This window comes from Anneissia japonica, unplaced genomic scaffold (assembly GCF_011630105.1).
Source record: "Anneissia japonica isolate Jap-2015-1 unplaced genomic scaffold, ASM1163010v1 scaffold9_len2422644_cov172, whole genome shotgun sequence".
In the NCBI taxonomy this organism is placed as follows: domain Eukaryota; kingdom Metazoa; phylum Echinodermata; class Crinoidea; order Comatulida; family Comatulidae; genus Anneissia; species Anneissia japonica.
In genome coordinates this window covers 1,143,919-1,164,435 of record NW_022758107.1, presented here as the reverse complement: position 1 = coordinate 1,164,435, position 20,517 = coordinate 1,143,919, and the positions used below count along the sequence as shown (strand labels likewise).

Here is a 20,517-nt window from a genome sequence, read left to right as displayed (position 1 = left end):
TTTTTATACAAATAAATATATTAATTTATTATTCAATTCTGTTTAAATTCATGTTGTAGGCCTATGCGTGTTTTTAATGTTATAGTAATTTATAGTTTTAATGTTATTTAATGGAGAAGGGGAGAGGGTGGACTTTTAGCAACTTGCTATATGTCATGTGGCTATCTAACCTCTCCAGATTTTATTGTGATTTTTATCAATAAAGTAAAAAAGATAGGCATCTAACAAAACGTTAATTTACTCGTTTAATTGTTTAAAATTAATAGTTTCAATTTAGTAGTAGGCCTACTGGCAGAAGATAAAAACGCAAATCCTGTGGGCAAAGTTTTACAAGTTCTTATTTTAAAAGTGTAGACTGTACCTTTTATAAACATGTACTACGAAAAAATGAGTTCTGTATTAAAGATGAAAATCTGTATGATGTGCAGCTAATAATTCTTTTTTTAGATAATTTGGACCTAATTTGTTTAATAAATAAATCTATTAATTTGTTATTCAATTGTGTTTAATTTCTTTTTGTATGTGTCTTTTTAGTAAATGTTACATTAATTTATAGTTTAAGGTTATTCAATGGAGGCGGAAAGGGTGGGGTTAAATTTTAGCAATTAGCCATACGGTATGTGGAACTTTATCTAGCCTCTGCAGGTTTCATTGTAATTTTCATCAATTAAAAAAAGCATCTAACATAAACTTTATTATTTTAATCCTTAACTTTGGAAAAATTGTAAATTTCAAATTAGTAGTAGGCCTATTGGCCATTCTAAAAATTATAAAACTAAAAATACCTCCGTTACTTGGGCGATGTTTTTGATTTTTTCTTGTAGTCATGTCTTCTTTTGACTGAGCCACCGATTCAGTGACTTTTAGACATGATAAATTGTCACTTGAAACTGTCTTGTTTGTCACTACAATTTGAAAAGGGTTCAAATAATTATATATTAAATTATATAATATATAAGCAATAATTAAAACTTTAAAAAAAATCCATATGCATTATTGCTATAAGCTGGTTTCGTATGTACTGTATAGCTGTCAAAAGCTGCCCACACTCATCAAATGCAAAAGTGTACAACAGTCTAAAAATTACAGATATGTTATACAGATATGTTAATTAAGAGAAAGCAAATATCGTTACCATGGTTCCTAATGTTGCTACGGAAGTCTTACTATTGTTTAATGTTAGTCCAATGATTGTACCTTAGTACTGATTGTGTATGGTCATTGTATATAGGTTCTTGTCAATTGTTGGTAAGAGATGTAGCTAAGTGTATTTTTTTATTCTTTTGAATTTATTATTATTATTTTTTTATTTTTTTTTTGGTATTTCTGCGTTTTGTAATTATTAAAATGGATGCACCACATATGTGCGTGTCACCGATTCAAAGGTGTAATTTCCAAGTATATTTATTGATTGGGTTGACGTTGTTTAGTTGTTACAAAGTAGATGTTTCTTTCCAATAGTGACATACACATTTTTTTTTTTTATAAAAACACATTTTATAAGAATATTGAGGCTTAAATTGCCAAAAAATTAAGAACAAAATAAGAACAAATTCAGGTTGAGGTAAAATGTCAAATGAGGTTTTTATATTTAAAAAAAAAAACCAACATATTATCCGTACCTTATTTGCAGTAGGTGTTACTAAGTAATATCCTCTACAATACAGTACAGATACTGCTGTACATTAATAATTGTCTACCTTTGTAAAATGTGTAAAACTAAGCAAAATAAGAACATTTTGAGCCTTAAATCGGCAAGAAAAATAAGGACACTGATTCTTAGCAAAATTTTACTGGTTCTTATTTTTAAAAAAAAGTGTAGTGAATTCATTTCTATTATTTAGTGCGCTTAGTATTCGTTTACAAATTATGAAATATTTCTCCATTAAACAAAATTTACAATAACAAAATATTCTGGATCTGCAGGTCACTGAACTACCTATAAAACATCCTGAGATAACAGAAACCCAAAAGGCAGAGGAAACCAGCTTCAATACTTTGCTATAAACCTCCAAAAATGAAGGCTCACCAGTTCAAATCGCTCACACAAGGTAGTAACTGGTATTATAGAACTTTCATGTACCTGGGTTAGAATGAATTGGACTCCTGATGACGTCATCTCCGTGGACATATGTCGGATTACTCAACACTCGCCGTACTAGAAATATCAGTTGGTTAATAATACTAATATTAGTAATGAACATAGTAATGATAATGATCATTAATAATTGGTCTAATAATAATGATAATGGTTATGATGATGATATTAATGATGATAATTATTAGCATATAATAATAATAATAATACTGTAATAATAATAATAATAATATGAAATTAATAATAATAGCGAGAATAATAATAATAATAAAAATAATAATAATAATAATAATAATAATAATAATAATAATTAAAAATAATTCCGATTTTTAGTCGGATGTATATGAGATGTGTCTTGAAACAGAATATTTCAAGTTTTATGGCAGTGTGATTGTTTTTTTCCATTTTGTACAGTTCGTTAATAATACTAATATTAATAATATACGATATGATTATTAATACATAATGGCCTAATAATAATTGTTATGATAATTAATGATGATTATGATGAGGATATAATAATAATAATAATAATAATAATAATAATAATAATAATAATAATAATAATAATTTCCCTTTCAATTCTACTTAGTCTGGTCTGATCTATATGTAATTTTATGTATCTCAAACAGAATATTTTAAAACTTTCATAGGACTGTGGCCGATTTTGTTTTTTTGTAGAATACAGATAGGGGTATTTTATTAATCACCAAACACAAAAATAACAAAACTTGTGAGACGACTGTAAAGACGGAACGTTTTGTTTTGGTGAAAATTCAATACACTTTAGTGGGCCTAAGTGTTTTAACAAACGCATGTTTCTTATGCATAGGCCTAGTCTAGAGCAGGGTCAAACCACTGCCAAATTATAAAATTACTTAAGCATGTTTTAATGGTAAAATTGGTAAAAGTGAATCGCTATAACAAACTAAAAATTTCATTAATATCAATTTTAATATGTCCGGTCTGTTATAATGATCAGTCGAATAGGGCTTAATTTCTTTACCATTTAAGTATCATACCTTTTGATTTTAATTCAACAGCAAAATCTTGATATTCACCAGATGGAAAATTAGCCGTGCCAATCTTATCAATATCTGTTGAAAACATAAGCAAACAAGGGAACATCCATTATTTTCATCATTTGCAAAAAAAAAAAATTACTTTTCCCGGTGGTTAATAGTAAACAATAAAATGATGATATTTGTCATTTTGAATAACCTATTTATATTTTTTTATACATGATTTCATATGCCTACACTGTCAAATCATCACCCCACCCCACCCCACCCCACAAACAAAGAATATGTTCGTCCTCTAGACAAATGATGGATTGACGAAATTCACTCAACATAGGATTTTCATTAGGCAGAATGAGGTACTAGGTGCATAACAAATGTTTGCCCATCCAAATTATATTGTTTTTTGATAAACAAAACACCATCAAATATATATGGTTACAGATTAAAAAAAAAACGGAAATGAAAAGTACCATTTTAAAGCTCTCGCCAGACTATCAAATTTTATTTGACAAAAACAGGTGACAAGCCTAAATATGGTCATCATGACATCACATCATGACCATATATAGGCACATAATGACTGTAAATAGACATAACACAGCTTTTTGTAAAAAAAAAAGTGATAATCTGGACAGAGCTTTGGCCTGGTTGCATAAAATGTCTAGCTGTCTCCTACGCAATCGGGAAGGCTCCCATATACGACCGACCAATCAGCTACGCAATTGGGAAGGGTTCTCGATACGGCCGACCAATCAGCGTCGTAGACAGCTGTTGGAGATAACATGTAGTCACTTTATGGAAACTCAACTTTCGAATCATATTGAGAGGTTGGCTGTCACAGTCGTTCGCAGATCTTGGTAGTTCTGTCATTATCTCATATTATATTATACCAATAAATTTTTGATTACTTTCAAATTATGTTCCTCTTAACCGTTTCTTACTCTTGCCCCCAGGCTTTCCGTAAAGAATATTCATATCAAATAACAAATAGACAATGTGCCTTGCAAACGTAATTCCATCTGCTAGCGGCACCTTTCATAATACATAAGTCTGTCATCATCATTTCTTAATAGGCTTGTATAACAAAAGAGTATATGCTTTGACGTAACTTATTAATGAATCATGAAAGTTGTCAAACATCTATTCACAGTTTTCTTCGAACGCCATATTCATAATACATCGTAGCTTCAGATGTAATTACATTATCATAAACTCAAATGTAACACATCATTCTGGTGTGCGGTGGTGAAATCGTCATGAATTAGGTTTGTCTTACACGCGCATATACATATATTTGATTTTTATATCATGTTCGTCTTGTGTAAATTTAACGTGAATTTATTACTACCGGTACTGAAGAAGCTACTAACTGTTAGTAGGAATGAACGCAATTTAAAATGATGGGAAATAAGATTTCGATGAACATTTAAAAGCCCATAAAGTGGTATAGGGTGTAATTTGGAAGATTGGCCCTACATCATTTTAGCCAACTAGATGCAGTATCAAGACCATAAAATGAAGCAAAAGGTGGGAATACCGACGATGAAACGGGGGGGGGGGGTGAGTTTGGGTCATCTCATACGCCCGACATACAAACATCAAACTCGGGGACCATCTTTTAAGCTGGTGTTCCACTAGGCGAATTTATTCGTTCATGCACATGCGCATTCACATTTCTATCAGAGTTTTCGCTTCAACGAAGTCGGTAGTTAATTCGAACTGTTTCTACTTTTTGCGGAGCGAAAAAAAAATGCGCAGCCAATCAGAGCTCAGGAAGCGAACAGACGCTCCGATTCGCGCCAATAAATTCGCCTAGGGGAAAAACAGCCTATACGCAGACCGCTTTAGACGCGGGGTAGGCCTATACGATAGAAAACCAGTACAAATGGGAATGCAATTACAAAAGCCACAATTATATTTCACTCAAAAAAAGATGTCTCCTACCCTTATGAGATTTAGATTTAGCAACGAGTTGTTGACCACCTTTGCCACAGTCTCCATTTTGATGATTGGCAGTTTTTGACCCCTGGCCAGGACCAGTACCTTCTGGTATGCACTTTGATTCTACATACGGAAGAGTCGATATGACTGACTGGTTAATGGAATTTTTTTTAATGAATTTATTATTATTATCATTAATATGTTAATATATGCCACGTAACTTTAGAATATGATGTTACGATAAATTATCGAAAAAAGGGCATATTTCAAATAGCCAATATAGTCTTTGCTGTTATTTTCCAGCTGTACTCTTCTATCAGCTGTCATTATCATCATTGTCATCATCCATCATAATATCACAACCATGTTCATGATCATCATCGCCGTCATCGTTTTCGTAACCATCACCATCATCATCATCATCAGTAAACATCATCAGTGTATAAACATCATCATTGCCATTACAACCGTCGTCATCATCATCATCATCATCATCATCATCATCATCATCATCATCATTATCGTCATCATTACCATCAATAACCATCGTCAACACCCCAATATGTCAAACACCTAACCACGTTTGATGTTAAACACGTAAAGAGAGTAAATGTAGGATAATTAGCATAATTGACAATAGAAATATTATTTTATTGCTGTTTTAAGTAAAGAATGTTAGGCCGGTTGTTCAATGGCTAAACAGCAGCAGGAAGTTTTTCTTTTCTTTTTTATACTAAATTGCATGCGACTTCATTTTTGTTCAGACATATACCTGGTTTATCATCTTGCTGTATTATAACCTTCGTAATCAGCCCCGATCTATTGTATATAGCGTTGTTAAATTCCAACTTCCCTAATAAAAACGAAAAAGTACCGTCGTTCTAGTTGAGAAGTCTATTTTTCATTTCACTTAACTCATCATTATTGCTCTTCATAAAATATGGTTTTGACTCTTATTAAAGAAAAGCGAATGCAGTACAAGTGGTTTCTATTACGAAATTGATTGACGTTCGGCTTGTATTGTAATACGAGCAATTGTACTATATAATCAATATTTTAAAAAGTACCTTTAGGCCTACTCGGAGCTGTTAGAGGTTCTATTTCCGGCTCTGTGTGATCTGTAGCTGTGTCAACAAGGCAAAAGAGGGCAGTATTAAACAAAATCGAAGGATAATGAAGGATCAACCACCATCAATAATGATAAAACTTGAAGGAACATTAGTTTACACGACGTTTTTTATTTATTTTTTTTTTTTGTGGGTCCTAAAACAAATAGTGGATCTATTATTGTAACTACATAGCTAACTTAAATAACGTTTACTTTAAAAACAATATTTTATTTTTTGTTGAAATAGTAACAAATTAAGTCATTCAATAGCAAAAATACAATCTATCTATATCTATATCGAATATGATCTATTTTACAATAGTCCATGTGTTTTTTGTTTTTGTTTTTATACCAAAGTTACACGAATAATAGGCCTATGTACCAACCTTCTCTTTGCAGTGGGTGTGACGTGTTCTGTTCGACCGTCAAGCTGTATTCAGCACTAGTATATATAAACAAAATAATGTAAAAATATCTAAATATTGTTCATAAGATTTACTTACGACATTGTGTTTTTTAATTGTTTTTCCTAGTTTTTATATATCGTATTAATTAAATACTTTTGATACGCATTTTGGCTCTATTTTTAATGATCAATATTATATTATTTATTGCCTTCATCATTTTAGTTAGGACATTGGCTTGGTTTTCTCTGTTATAGTGTTTATAAATTATATTGATTAGATACTTTTTATACACATTTGGCTCAATTTTTAATGATCATTATTATATTTATGTTTTCCGTCTACATAAGAATCTGAAACTTACTCATAGTTGCTGTTGTCCAATGTTCGTGTACGTTTCTTCTGATGGCGTACACAGCATACACTAAGAGTCAGGACAGCCGAGACTATTGCTACACTGGTGAGGGCGTAGCATATGTACATCAATATTGAGCTTTGTGGTGTGGTTTCCACTTCACTTGTTGAATTTTGATTTTTCTGAGCTTTGTAAATTGGTGTCAAAAGGCTGATTTGTTCCGTAGCGGCTTCTGTCTGGAGTACATCTAAATCGCTGTGAATATCTAGATGAAAATAATTCAAAGCAGTTATGTGATCTTAACAAACAAACTTTCTATATTAATATTATTCGTCTGCATTCTTGAACGGTTACTTATAGACGTTTTCAATCGCAGACAATTTAACATTTGTTGAAACATCTCAAAAAGAGAGAGGGAAAAAAAAGATTTACAATGCTAACCTGTAAAATGTTTTATTGCTTAAATGACGAACTACATAATATAGCATATCGAACATTTTTTAAAGTAAATATTACAGTACATTTATCATTTTTTAAGACCACCGATTATATTTTCGTGGTTATTAAAGATTCGTAATAACACAGGGCCTGCATAAAAGCACAAGTATGTCCCTACTTCGGTAGGTAAATAAATGATAGTTTTTGAATGATTACTCAATAATAGGTAGATAGATCGATTGATCGATCGATTGAATAATTGATTTTCTATTGATCGCTACACCTATTGATCTTTTATTAATTAATCAATAAATTGATTATTTAATTGATTGATTGATTGATTGATTGATTGATTGATTGATTGATTGATCACTTGATTAAATTTATGCAATGATACATTGGATATCAATTATCAATGAACCACTCAATCGATCAATCAATCAATCAATCAATCAATGCTAGCGTGACAGTTGTGTATAAAGTTAATAATCAATTTGTAGCAAATAAGTTGAAATAATGATTTACTTGACCAAAAGATTGGATGTGAATATGTAGAACAACAACTACAACAACAAAGCATAGTCATATCCATAACCACACCAACCACAACAACAATAACAGCAGCAGTAGCATTAATAAATAAATATCGGATAGGCCGGACCTACCTTGTGTAATGTTTTCGCATATCAAAAGATTGATAGTAGGTAATGGTAATGTTTCTTTTTCGAATGGGCTGTCATATTTATTTGTATAAACCATTTGTTTACAAATGTGTTCATCAAAGTAAACTAAGCGGTGTGATTGGTTGAGGAGCCCCTGCGACAAATTCTCCATGAAAGTCCGATCGGTTTCATCATTGATGTGCAGTAGGTTCAGTTTGAAACGCTCGCAAACAGTGCTAAGAGCCGCACAGCCATCTGCCGCGTTCTCCTCAAACTCTTCCTTTTTAGTGTATCTTCCAGCTGACAACAAAAAATGGGTGGACTGACATTATATAGGCCTAAATAAAAATATTTGGCCTCATTAATTAATGATTAAATACATTAATTATAATATTAATAAATGAATAAACATATTGTTAATATTTGTTTTTCTCCTGTCATTCCCATGACATTAAAATTATACATATTTGATGCGTGTGGCGTGCAAGTAGTCTAACGGTACTCAATTGACATAAATGGCCGAATGTTAACATTGTCAAGGGATGTTAGCATCTGGGGCCAGATTTATCAAACTAGAAATCAGCTTAAATTCGCCTTAAGTCCATTTTTTGCTCAATTCAAATTTATCCATATTGCTTAGCTTAAAAATTGCTTAAAATTAGAAAGTCGATTGTACGTTGGCGCAATCTAAGACGATTTTTAAGCCAAGATTTTGCTAAGATTTGTGAATAAATCAGCTTAAGATAGGGACATAACCTTTTTGACTTAAGAAATTTGCTAAGCTAAGATTGATAAATCATAGGCCAGGTCATAAAAGGTGGATGTTAGCATTGCAAAGAGATGAAAAAATAACATAATTTAACAAAAAAGGGTCTAGACTACCTTAGCCCCGCCATAGTTTGGGACGAGGTACGAGATGTGTATGGCATCTAGGTAGGTGGAAATCTCAGACTCAAATTTAAAAGCAATTGTCATTCTCCATCTCCAATATAAAATTAAGGGGTACCCTTCGACTTTGAATCTGCCTTTGCTCTCTGTACCGAATTATCTAAAAGGCTGTGGGAAGTAGAAATTCAATGTGAATTCCGACGCTGGGGATAAATTCATAGAGTTTTCGGCACAGAGGTAAAACATACCGGCCCAGGAGGCAGAATTCAGCACATATTTAGGCTGAGAAGTTGGCCTCATTTAAGGAGACCGAAATTCGTCAGTCACTCTGAGTATCCGTAGGAACCAAAAGTTCAGGCGACCCTTTGCCTTCTGCTCTCTAGGCTTCAACTTAAAACATAAAATCCTATGGGGTTAGATAATAGGGATGTTTATCATTAAAAAAGGTCTATATGTATAGTAAATAATTCATTCATTCATTCATTTTTTTTATAGGGTTAAGTTGATAAGTTCAAGCGTGCATCTATCGCACTCATTTTTTTTTCTTTTGGGTAGCAAAAATTGAGCTAATTTCTCGTGCATTGACTGTCATAAGTTATTATTAGGCATACTTTAACGTAAGTGTTTTTGGCTTCCGCGTCAAGTAAAACTCTTAAAAGTAAATAAATCTGTGATTATTTACAAAAAACTAAATATTAGTAGCAATTCAACTCACCTTTCAGGAAACAAGGGGAAGATTCTAATGGAATCCAGTCTGTATTCAATACATCCCGCTTAAAAAAAGAGTACTTCTTAGAACACCTGTAAGACAAGAGATCTTTTTTTAACCTTCTATTGCCATGTGTACTTTTTTAACTCATTTTGTATTTGCATTTGAAATTTGTCAATAAAAGTGAAATGAATGAATGAATGAATTGTAGTCAAGATGAACTCGGCTTTTTGTCAAGGCAACTCAAATTTAGTATTACCACCTAAGAGGTGAGATGTGTATATTTTCTAACAGATTTTATTAAAAAAATATAACTTCGTCTTTTTTTATATTTGAAAATGTTATATTGTAAGCATTGTTTTTTGTCACGGGGCCTCCCTGCGACAGTGCTTAAGTTTACTTTTGGTGTGTCCTGTCTCATGTTCTTTTGTGCTTTTGTGGTTGTTCTTTGTTGTTTCTGTTTGTTGAAATTTTAATGTTTGAGACAAATAAATGAAATAAAAATGAAATATATTATATATTTTCTTTTTATTGTTGTTATTTTATACAATAGAACAAATTTATGCATACTGTTGACTTAATACTATCTTAGAAAAAATTAAACACCAGTTACCTTGTCCCTTCCTCTCCGTCATCCTCGCTCAGAGCCTGACATAGTATTCTCACACTAATATACATTAAGCCAACTGAAAACCACCAGTAATGAGACATCGCCAAGTAACACCAATCTATTTTCCACAATAGTAATGAAAATATGTTAGATTGACACTATAATTATGAGAAAGTTTCACGTGAAACCACTCTTGAAACGGACTTCGTCAGTAATATTGTGTGAAATATTATTTATTATTTGAGGTTTGCATCTTGAGTAAATACGCTAATTACTAACAATGGGTTACAATTTCCGGTAGCGCCTACAGTTTGTCTTAAGATGGTTCTGAAAAGAGGCATTGTTAAATTGTCATAACAGACGATCTAATGTGTTGTTGATGTTCATAATATCGACCAGAAAAAAAACACTGAAACTTAGAGAACCAAAGTTTTCTCAGTACTGTTACCTTAATATGGATACTATTGTTTAAAATAATAACTCATTATTATTATTATTATTATTATTATTATTATTATTATTATTATTATTATTATTATTATTATTATTATTATTGTCATTGTTATTGTTATTGTTATTGTTATTAGTATTGTTTTTGCTACTACTTTTATTTTGTCTTTCCTGATGAGCATATTTGTTCGTCAAATTTTATATGCCACTTTTTAAAAATTATTGTTCTTTTTTTATCTTCTAAGTTAAATTAAGAGGTGTATTTGTGTCATTTTTGTATATTTTTTCTCAAACATTTCTTTCATTTTATTTTAGCAATGATCTTGGTTCCTCTTTCTGACAAACCCAATTGAGTTTCTTGGGGGATCGTTTTCCTCATTTTCATTTTTTATTTTTTACTGTACTTTCTTATGCCATTTTGAATTTGATGAATACAAGATTTGTGTAATTGATTTGTATTTTGAATTATCGTTTTTCAATTCTTTTACTTGCATATTTGGAAAATAAATATATATTGTAATTTATTGATGTTATTTTCATGGGACGTTTAGTCAAGAAACTCAATATGAGTTAAGTTTCAACCAACCTGACCTAAATGGCACTAAATGCTCAGTCACGTTCCTTAAAAAAATCGTAGATGAATCAGGTGGCAATCGAACCCACCTATAGCTACTCTGGTACAGCATGTATTTTAGTTACTATATTTAGTTTGGCATTTAGTGTGACATATTTATGTCGTTCTCATTTTTTCGTAGTCAAGGGAGGGATTCAAAAGGAGAATATCTTTTGGGTTATTCGAGGTATACTGTCAGTACACGAGTAGGCGCACTATTACCTCAATTTTGTAAGTCTGTGTGGGTTTATACCGTCTGCTCATCTCATGATTTTTTAATTTTTTTTTTTGTAATGGTTCCCCCTGATTGTTGCCAGATGGCTGTTCCATTTCATTTTGCTGTGTAGTAGGCCTATATAAAATAATAATATATATTTGATACTATAAAATTTAATATCTTTTTATAAAATTGTAAATACTGCTTTTATAGATTAGTTATTTTCTAATTATTTACTATTGGCTTACACTTTTGATTGTATTGTATTATGCTTGTTTTGTATTTGTTTTCTGTTTGGTAGGCTTATTTCTATATGTAAACTCAAGAAATTTTCAACTTTTGTTGCATTTTGAGTGTTTTATACCGAATAAATAAAATAAATAAAAAATAAATAAAATTCGTATTTAACACCATCATCTAAATCTACACTTTCCAATCTCGTAACACTCCCAGCCAATTAACATTTGGAACTTGGTTACATCCTTGGCCATTTTTACTTAATTTCTTTATATTAACATTATGTATGATAATTTTACTACTTTTACTTAATTTTTCATAGGAAATAATGGTTTTTTATTTTAATTTGTTTTACCGTAATATATTACCAAGAAATAGTTGTACAGCATGTTATTCAACCCAGTAAGTTCCTGAAGCTGTGGTCAACTTTTAATGACCACCAAGGTAACGACTTTTAGTTGGATTCTTTGTGAACCTACATAATTTTAATGTCGTTTCTAATCATGTAATACTTTCAGTTGGTCCTAGCAATAATATATATGACGTAATTAATTTATTCATTCCATGCCAATTCAACAAATGGGATGGTTGGGTGCCGTCTCAGATTTTCTTGAAACTTGGATATAATATGCACCAACATGTCTAACGAACAAACCTAAAATTTGACTTGCCAATTCCAAGTCGTTTAGAAGTTCTGGCCATTTGAAATTTTGGAGTCATACCCCCTTTTACCTCTCAATTATGACATATTTGTAAAGTTGCATTTTTAATTAGCCATATCTTCTAATACAATTTAGATAATAAACTGAAAATTGATAGACCAACTTTTGGTTGTAGAACAGGAATATGACGTGACTTTTGGTATACGAATATATATATATTGGGATCGTAAAGACCCTAACTATTTTGGTAGCATAATTTTCCTTCTATTTTTAGACCCCATTAAAATACCCAAATCAGTTATTCTGGATTTTTTTCTTATCATTTTAGGGGGTAATCGTAGGTCAAAAGGTTATTCAGGACAAAACAAAATGCAAAAAATGCCTTATTTACATGGTAACCTTTGACCGTGTGGGCAAGTACTCTTGTCTTTTAAACTCGCACCTTAAATTCATTTATATGTGATGATCGTAATGTTCCAAATATCAGTTTGGTGCCTTTACCCCTTCATGTTTAAAATCGATTTGAACAGGGGTATATTTTTCAATTTTTGACAATATCTGTGCGTAAATGTGACATCATTAATTTTTGAATAATGATAATATATTAACAGCAATCTGCCTAGAGCCTTGAAACTTATAATTCTAAAACAAATTTATGTGCTTATTGCAGGCATGCAGTTTGTTAAGGGATAGAGTGTTTAATTAGTAAGATATTTTGCCCCAAAAATGGCCCAATTACGTGAAAGAATTGTGCAATAAAATTGTGTTAACTATTGATTTCAAATATGTATAATATTATCCGTGTACTGACTAGAGAGCCATGAAACCCTTTTATGCTAGGACAACTTTTTGTGATAATTTCATTTTACAAATGTACTAGAATATAAGGTTTCATGGTTCTGAACAGTACACTGTTAATGTTATGCTCATTTGAAATATATCAATATATAGTCGCATAATGTTATTGTGCAATTCTTGCACTTAGGCCATTTATGGGGCAAAATATCTTACTAATTAAACAATGCATCCCTTTTTTCACAGACTGCATAACTGAAATTGTCACAAAAAGTTGTTCTAGAATGAAAGGGTTTCATGGCTCTCTAGACAGTACACGGATAATATTATGCTCATTTGAATTCAATAGTAAACACAATTTTATTGGACAATTATTGCACTTGGGCCACTTTTGGGACAAAATATCTTACTAATTAAACGATGCATTCCTTTAACAGACTGCACAACTGAAATCAGCACAAAAAAGTGTCCTAGTTGGTTTCATGGCTCTAGACAGTACACGGATAATATTGCGTTAAAGATAACACTGTTATCTTTAACAAACTGCATTCCTGCAATAAGCTCATAAAGTTGTTTTAGAATCGTGAGTTTCAAGGCTCTAGGCAGATTGTTATTAATATTATCGTTATTCAAAAATTAATGTTGTCACATTTTCACACAGATTGTCACAAATTGAAAAATATACCCCTTTTTTCAAATCGCCTTTTAAACATGAAGGGATAAAGACATAAAACTGATATTTGAAACATATGATCATCATATATAAATGAATGCATGGTGGGAGTTTTAACGACAAGGGTACTTGCCCACAGGTCAAATGCCACCATGAAAATGAGGCATTTTGTGATTTTTTTTTTGTCCCGAATGACCTTTTTGACCCTATATATACCCTCTAAAATGGTAAGTGAAAAATCCTGAAGTTTTTTCCAACTATATAGGCCTATTAATAATTTGTTGCATAAGACCCATGTAATAACTGATTTGGTTATTTTATCGGGTCCAAATATGGAAGAAAAATTAGGAGACCAAATAAGTTAGGGTCTTTAAGAACCAATATTTTAGTAACGTGGTCCGGTATACCAAAATTCATGTCATATTCTTGTTCTACAGCCAAAAGGTAGTCTAGATATCAATTTTCAATCTTTATTTTATTTGAAGATATGGCTAATTGAAAATGCAACTTTACAAAAATATCATAGGCCTAATTGAGAGCTAAAAGGGAAATGACCCTAAAATTTCAAGTCAAATTTTGGGAATGTTCGTCAGATATGACGTTGGTGCACAATGTATCTGAGTTTCAAGAAAATCTGAGATGGTGCCCAGCCAAGATTTTCTGAAATTTTTTTGAGTTGGCACGGAATGATCCAATTTGTGTGTCTATGTGACACTTTATTCTAGCCCAGAATTGGCTGATTGTTTAATGTTGCTATGTGGTCCTCATTGCACAGGACCCCGAATATGCAAAGTTACATACCTTTTTTTTTTTTTTTTTTTTTTTTTAGAGTTTCTAATAAAGTAGTTTTAGTTGTAATTTTGGATTTCCAGTGAAGACAACTCAATATATTCATGGACTAGATTTCACTATTTTGTCTGACTTCAGTTTTCCCTGCACTTTAAGATATGCATTTACTAATTAGGCCTAGGCCTATTATGTAAGTAACGTATTTAGGTTGTTTGCTTTAGCTCTTACCACCACAATTGTTAAATTTCTTTCATGTATTTCTTTAATCGAGGTTTCGTTGTAAATAAATGTAGGCCTATTATTTGTAAATATCACGAAAGTTTTGATTTCATTCTGTTCGACCATTTTGAGCCGGTATCGTAACAACCATCATAAACATTTATTATGAGAGAACAGCTAAGCTTAGTCGGCTAAACTGGTGATAGCCACTGTGTGTGCGCTGAACCGTGGAGATCTGTAGGTCCCTTGTTCAATTCCCATCACTGCGTTCCTTGTGTATACAAGTTACAATAGCGCACCGTCTTTCGGATGAGACGTTTAAGCTGTTATAGTTTCCCGTGTGCTTTATGGCCCATGTGCACGTTAAAGAACGCAGTACATTCTTCGGAAAAGAGCAGGGGATTGTCTCCCGGTGTAAAGACCCTATCGGAAACAAGTCTACGGACTTAGTGGGCTATCCTTCGTGTGATTCACACCGAAATACTCCTTATGGAAGTTAAACTTTGTGGGTGAGATTTTCTCATCAATAGGCCCCACTCTTGAAAATGATCAATAGATCCTTTGGATTTGTTAATTGTTTGAGTTATCTGAAATAATAAATCCAATTGAACAAACAACTGTAATATATTGCAGACACTGAATGTACTCAGCTCACAGGTGCTGTAATCTGAGATTTATTATACTATAGTAATAGGCCTGTATAAATATTAATATTATAACGTTTTGGTACGTTTAGTTTAAATTAGTAGAAATTGATCTACAATACAAGCAAAAATTTTTCCTTGAAAAAAAATTTAAACAACTTCAATGGTTTTAGTAAATGTTTGGTTGTTAATGAATATCTTTAGACACATCATTTAATTAACATGTTTTATTAAGCGGGAGAGACATAAAAAACATATATTCCTGCACAAGACTTAAATATTTTTTCTAATTTAAAACAAACATTAGGCCTAACCGTGGTGGAAAATCTTTATCTGAAAACAATTGAATTATTAAATGTTATTGTTTATTTGTTTAAAAAAGATAGGATGATATTAGAATTCTGAAAGGCCGGCTGTCACTAGGTCAGTATCTTGGCAGTACATTATTAATGGCTATCGTTCAATAAACAAGTATCGTAGGTCTAGTCCTACCTGTAAAGGCCTAACATTGCATTAAGTAGGCTTAGGCCTATGACACTAAAGACTTATTAATTTCCTTGTTGAAACATGACCTCAATCAAAGTAAATTGTAACGTTTTAAGGTTTGTTCAGACTATTTTTTATGACAAACTGTGATTGTCCCAGTATCAGAATGGAGTTTGAGGACGCCATCGGCCAGCAGTGGCCTGACAGGCTGATGATGATGATGATGATGATGATGATGATGATGATGATGACATCGTGCTCATGCTGTAAGAGATTTTAAAATATTTGTTCCATTAAACTTGATAGTATCATAGAGCAAAGGAACTATGATAGTATGAATATAGCTTAAGTCGATCTGAGTTATACTCCATTTGTTACAAATACATAATCCGACGGTGTATTTCTACGTTAGCTAACTATAACTTTTTATGCATTTTTTTAATTGTTGTAAACAAAGTGATATAATATAATGGTTTGAAGAAAACATAGGCTTGTTGTTTTATCGGCACTCGAACCCAAAGCCCTACGACACCTGGTGTTCCTTTTTGCTGTATATTCTTCACCTGTGTACAAAAGTGTTAGGTCTACCGTTCGGTTGCTATACAAATGTGGAGGTATTATTTTTTTATTTCCAAATAAATTATACCGGTACCCCTCGAGTATAAAAATATAAGTTTATAATGGCTTGAAAAAAAAAACCAAACAAACAAACTGTCTGCACTCGAACTTAATACAATTCGATTACCTGTCGGCTGTTGTACGATGGAAGAATAGGTTTAAACTTATTCCTCCGTACCAAACTTCTGAGCTATGATGCGAAGTTAAAGTACTCATGGATTTTCCCAGTTGGGCACGATATTGTTTTATTTTGTATTGCATAACAGGCAACAAGTCATAGGTCCCAAAATAGTAATTAAGCAGTGACTAACCTCTGCATTACGTATACCTGTAGGCCGGTTAAAATAAAAACCATTGCGATTTGAACCAAAAAACTGATTGTAAAAAATAAAAAATAAATGAAAAATAAATAAAAAATAAAAATATTAAATTAATAATGAATAAACTTCCATGTATAGGTATAAACGCTAATAGATGCGATTTTGCTTCATTCTAGAAATTATATTGGAATATTGCAAAAATGTCCCAGAATCGTTTTATTTTGACGTAGATAGGCATATTATAAGGAAAAGCACAATCAACATCGTGTGAAGCAGTTTCGATTTACCGTTATACAGATAGACTCATAAACAAAGAAAGGTGCTATGCCTAATTATACCTAGGCCCATACCTAAAGGCAGCGTTCATTCCTTTAAGATGGCCAATAATAAGGATATTGTTTCTTGCCAGCGACGTAGCCTAGGCATGTTGATGGCATTGATCGTTTCATGCCCATACTGCAGTTTCGTTACATCAATTTTAAAATAAGTAGGCAATAAATCAATGCAATGTGCCTTACAGCTAGGTCATAATATAATGTGTGCATGTTCGTATCCAAAGAGAATATATTGAACTTAAAAATAATTATTACTTACCTCTACTGTATATTTATCTCGACAATGATAGTATATCATAACGTTGTAACATACGATAGAGGATTTTTGTCAACAATTGCGCTTCCTGGTTAAACCACTACCATTATCGAGGATAAACAGAACAGATTAATAAGCCTCGGAGTAATTGATACTCTAGTACGGAATTACCGTTTTCAATAAGATTCCAAATTTTGAATTCCAACACTACGTATATATTGTTCTATCTCCTGATGTATCGTCCTTTCATATGAAGAATGATTTTTTTTTTAATCCAGCCCTATCAGATTGGAAAAATCAATTCAAAATTATACATTTACAATTGAAAATAGAAGGAAACACCATATAAACACCTCAGGAGAGATATCAAACCGAATACCGATGCGGCGGCAACGATAAAGCTTACACGAATAAGACCTCATGAATGGAAAGTAGGCCCGTCCATTATAAATACCATAATGCCGCCTACTTCAAGGCCAAAACAAAAATATTCACTTCACTGGAATAAGCCTCTCGAGCAGGAACTTGCACTACTTTATATTATTTCCTTTTATAACAAAGGTCAGGTCGTCTCGGATTCCCATACTCAAGCATGGAATATTCAACATAAGGAAATGTCTTTTTTTTGTTTCTAAATTTCTTATACAGATTTTCATAATTTGCTTTAAAAGTAAGCTTTAAGTGCAAGAAAACATAATATGCTGACATTTTCCACTAGGCCTATTACGTGTCTCGTGCAGATTCATATTTTTTTACCGCCTACAATTGATATAATAATATTATTCTATCTTATCTTAATACCACAAAGTGGTTTAGAATGTAGGTAGGCCTATTCTGTAATTCTGTACATACGTCATTATTGTTATAATAGGCCTATCTCAGAGCTGTGTCCTGTAGTTGAAAATGCTTCAGATAAACGTATTATTATTTTTGATGATCCACTTTGCAACCTATAAGCTAGTTTTTCTAGCTTAAAGATCTTAGCTCCACACACTGTGTGTGAGGGTTTCAGTCAGTTTATTCAGAGAAAGCGCATGAGGTTCGATCTGCGCGTATATACCAAGTGTCCGTGGTCTAATTGTTATTCGCCTTGACAGCGAGAGGTTGCAGGTTCGAATCCCACAACAGGAACTTTGTCATACAAAGCCATTAGGTGAGACCTTTTTCAATCATTGTTTAGCGAACCTGCCGCCCGCCAATAATAATGATACAAATTAAATTAATTTTTTTGGCCAATATGCACCTGCAGCCACGGAAAAAAATGGAACTTCTCAGAAAAAATGTAAACGTTTTTCTTTATATTTTATTACGTCTACCGCTTCCTTGAAATCCCCAAAAATAAATGTACAGCAGTATACCTAAATGCATTTCTTCCTGGTACTGGTAGGCTTACTGGTGCTGGTAGTCGTAGCTGTCTAATATAGACCTACAGACATTCCGGTAGCCATAGTTGACATAATGTTAGCGTTAGTAGACTGCATATATCATGTAAAGAGAGACCTATGCACAAACAATGACCAAGCATACAAATACGGAAAACGGAATGCTATTTACAAAAATTGTTCAAATTAATGTTTATGAATGAAACTTTCTTTGATAAATTGACTTCTATGAAGTTGGTTGTAATCTGACGCGTTGAAGAACAGAATTAGTTTTCTTTCCTCATGTCCGCTTGTTGCATTGAAATGTGAGAATTATATACAAGTATAGTTTAAATCATAACCATCTCATTACTACACTGTTTACATTCACTAATAACATTTCATTTTGTATTCTCCTCAGTCTGAATGTATTTGGCAACATAATTTTGTTTTTGTTTTTATTTCCGCCCTCCTCTGATGAGCGTTAAAAATTAAGAACAAAAGGAGATCTCCGAATTAAATCATTCATGGTACGTCAGAGTACAGAAAAAAAATATGGTTGTTATAATGATATTATACATCATTTTAAACGTTTGAAAACGGGTACATCTTTGTACAACTGGACACGAGGGGTACTCGAAATAGGCCTACACAGTGCAATTTAAAAAAAAAAAAAGGACGTGTGGGTACATAGAAATTGAAGGGAGAAATAACCCGCTCGTACAATTAGTTCCATAGAAGCTCTTTGTACCCTGTTCACTATACAGTGGATTCAAGGGGGAGGGGTGGGGGAAGCCGCCCAAGCCCCCAACCTGTTTTTTTTTTTTGTTTTTTGTTTTTTTTCAGAATATGAAAATTGACAGAAAATGATATTCCAGCCCACAGAGGTGCCATAATCATAAATTTTCTTACGTCAGCCCCATATAACTGCCCTCTGGCCCGGCCCCCTTAAGGTGACGATTGTCTGTTTAGCTTCGTATATAATAGTCTAAGTGACTAATACCAGCTTTTTAACAATTTATGCTGTATTATTCTTTATGAATTGTTGAGATAATTGATTAAAAGTAATTCTCTGGACTTTTGATAATGATTGATGACACCACATCCATCAATCTATTCAAAGCTCAACTTTATGTCATAATTAAAAATAAATACTTTAATTCGTACGTGTTTGTTCACTCAATTGTCAAATACAAACAATATTAAAAAAAAGGTAATTTAAGTTCAATTTTCGGAAATCAGAGGTATACTGAAAATGTGAGTTAATGACGTGGTCAGGACTATCTCTTTCAGCACCCCTACCTAGGGGTTGCGCGTAGGGATGGGTGGGGGAAGAGCCACACTTCCCCAAAAAAATACTCGCGCTCTCCCAGTCGCCCCCAACCACCCTACAAAAAAATAACGTAAATTCACCTTATTTTGCGAATTAGCGCCTCTATAACTAATCATCGAACCCTCCTCCCCACACTTCCCTCATCAGCACCCCCATTTCAAGACTTCTACATACGCCACTGATTAATAGGAACCGTGAATGGGAGAGCGGACTATTTTTTAGAGGATCTTATTCTTTTGGAAATGAAGCTGATTTAATTCTACATTTTTTTTTT

General features: G+C 32.5%; 1 protein-coding gene across 2 annotated transcripts in view; it reads right to left on the bottom strand.

Moving 5' to 3' along the window:
- LOC117125161 overlaps window positions 1–17,983 on the bottom strand; it is a 23,375-nt gene extending 5,392 nt beyond the window's left edge. Inside the window, exons 1-12 of one of the 2 annotated variants that reach the window (XM_033271566.1) lie at window positions 17,553–17,983; window positions 10,239–10,353; window positions 9,632–9,717; window positions 8,032–8,328; window positions 6,938–7,193; window positions 6,556–6,611; window positions 6,129–6,185; window positions 5,834–5,914; window positions 5,065–5,184; window positions 3,121–3,195; window positions 2,084–2,158; window positions 786–905 (exon numbers count right to left, since the gene is read on the bottom strand). In XM_033271566.1, coding sequence (XP_033127457.1) covers window positions 786–905; window positions 2,084–2,158; window positions 3,121–3,195; window positions 5,065–5,184; window positions 5,834–5,914; window positions 6,129–6,185; window positions 6,556–6,611; window positions 6,938–7,193; window positions 8,032–8,328; window positions 9,632–9,717; window positions 10,239–10,336 — 1,321 coding nt within the window. In that variant the 5' untranslated portion in view covers window positions 10,337–10,353; window positions 17,553–17,983. The remainder of the gene's footprint in view (window positions 1–785; window positions 906–2,083; window positions 2,159–3,120; window positions 3,196–5,064; window positions 5,185–5,833; window positions 5,915–6,128; window positions 6,186–6,555; window positions 6,612–6,937; window positions 7,194–8,031; window positions 8,329–9,631; window positions 9,718–10,238; window positions 10,354–17,552) is intronic. The other variant, XM_033271567.1, reaches the window with a different exon arrangement.
- Between the last annotated feature and the right edge of the window lie 2,534 nt (window positions 17,984–20,517).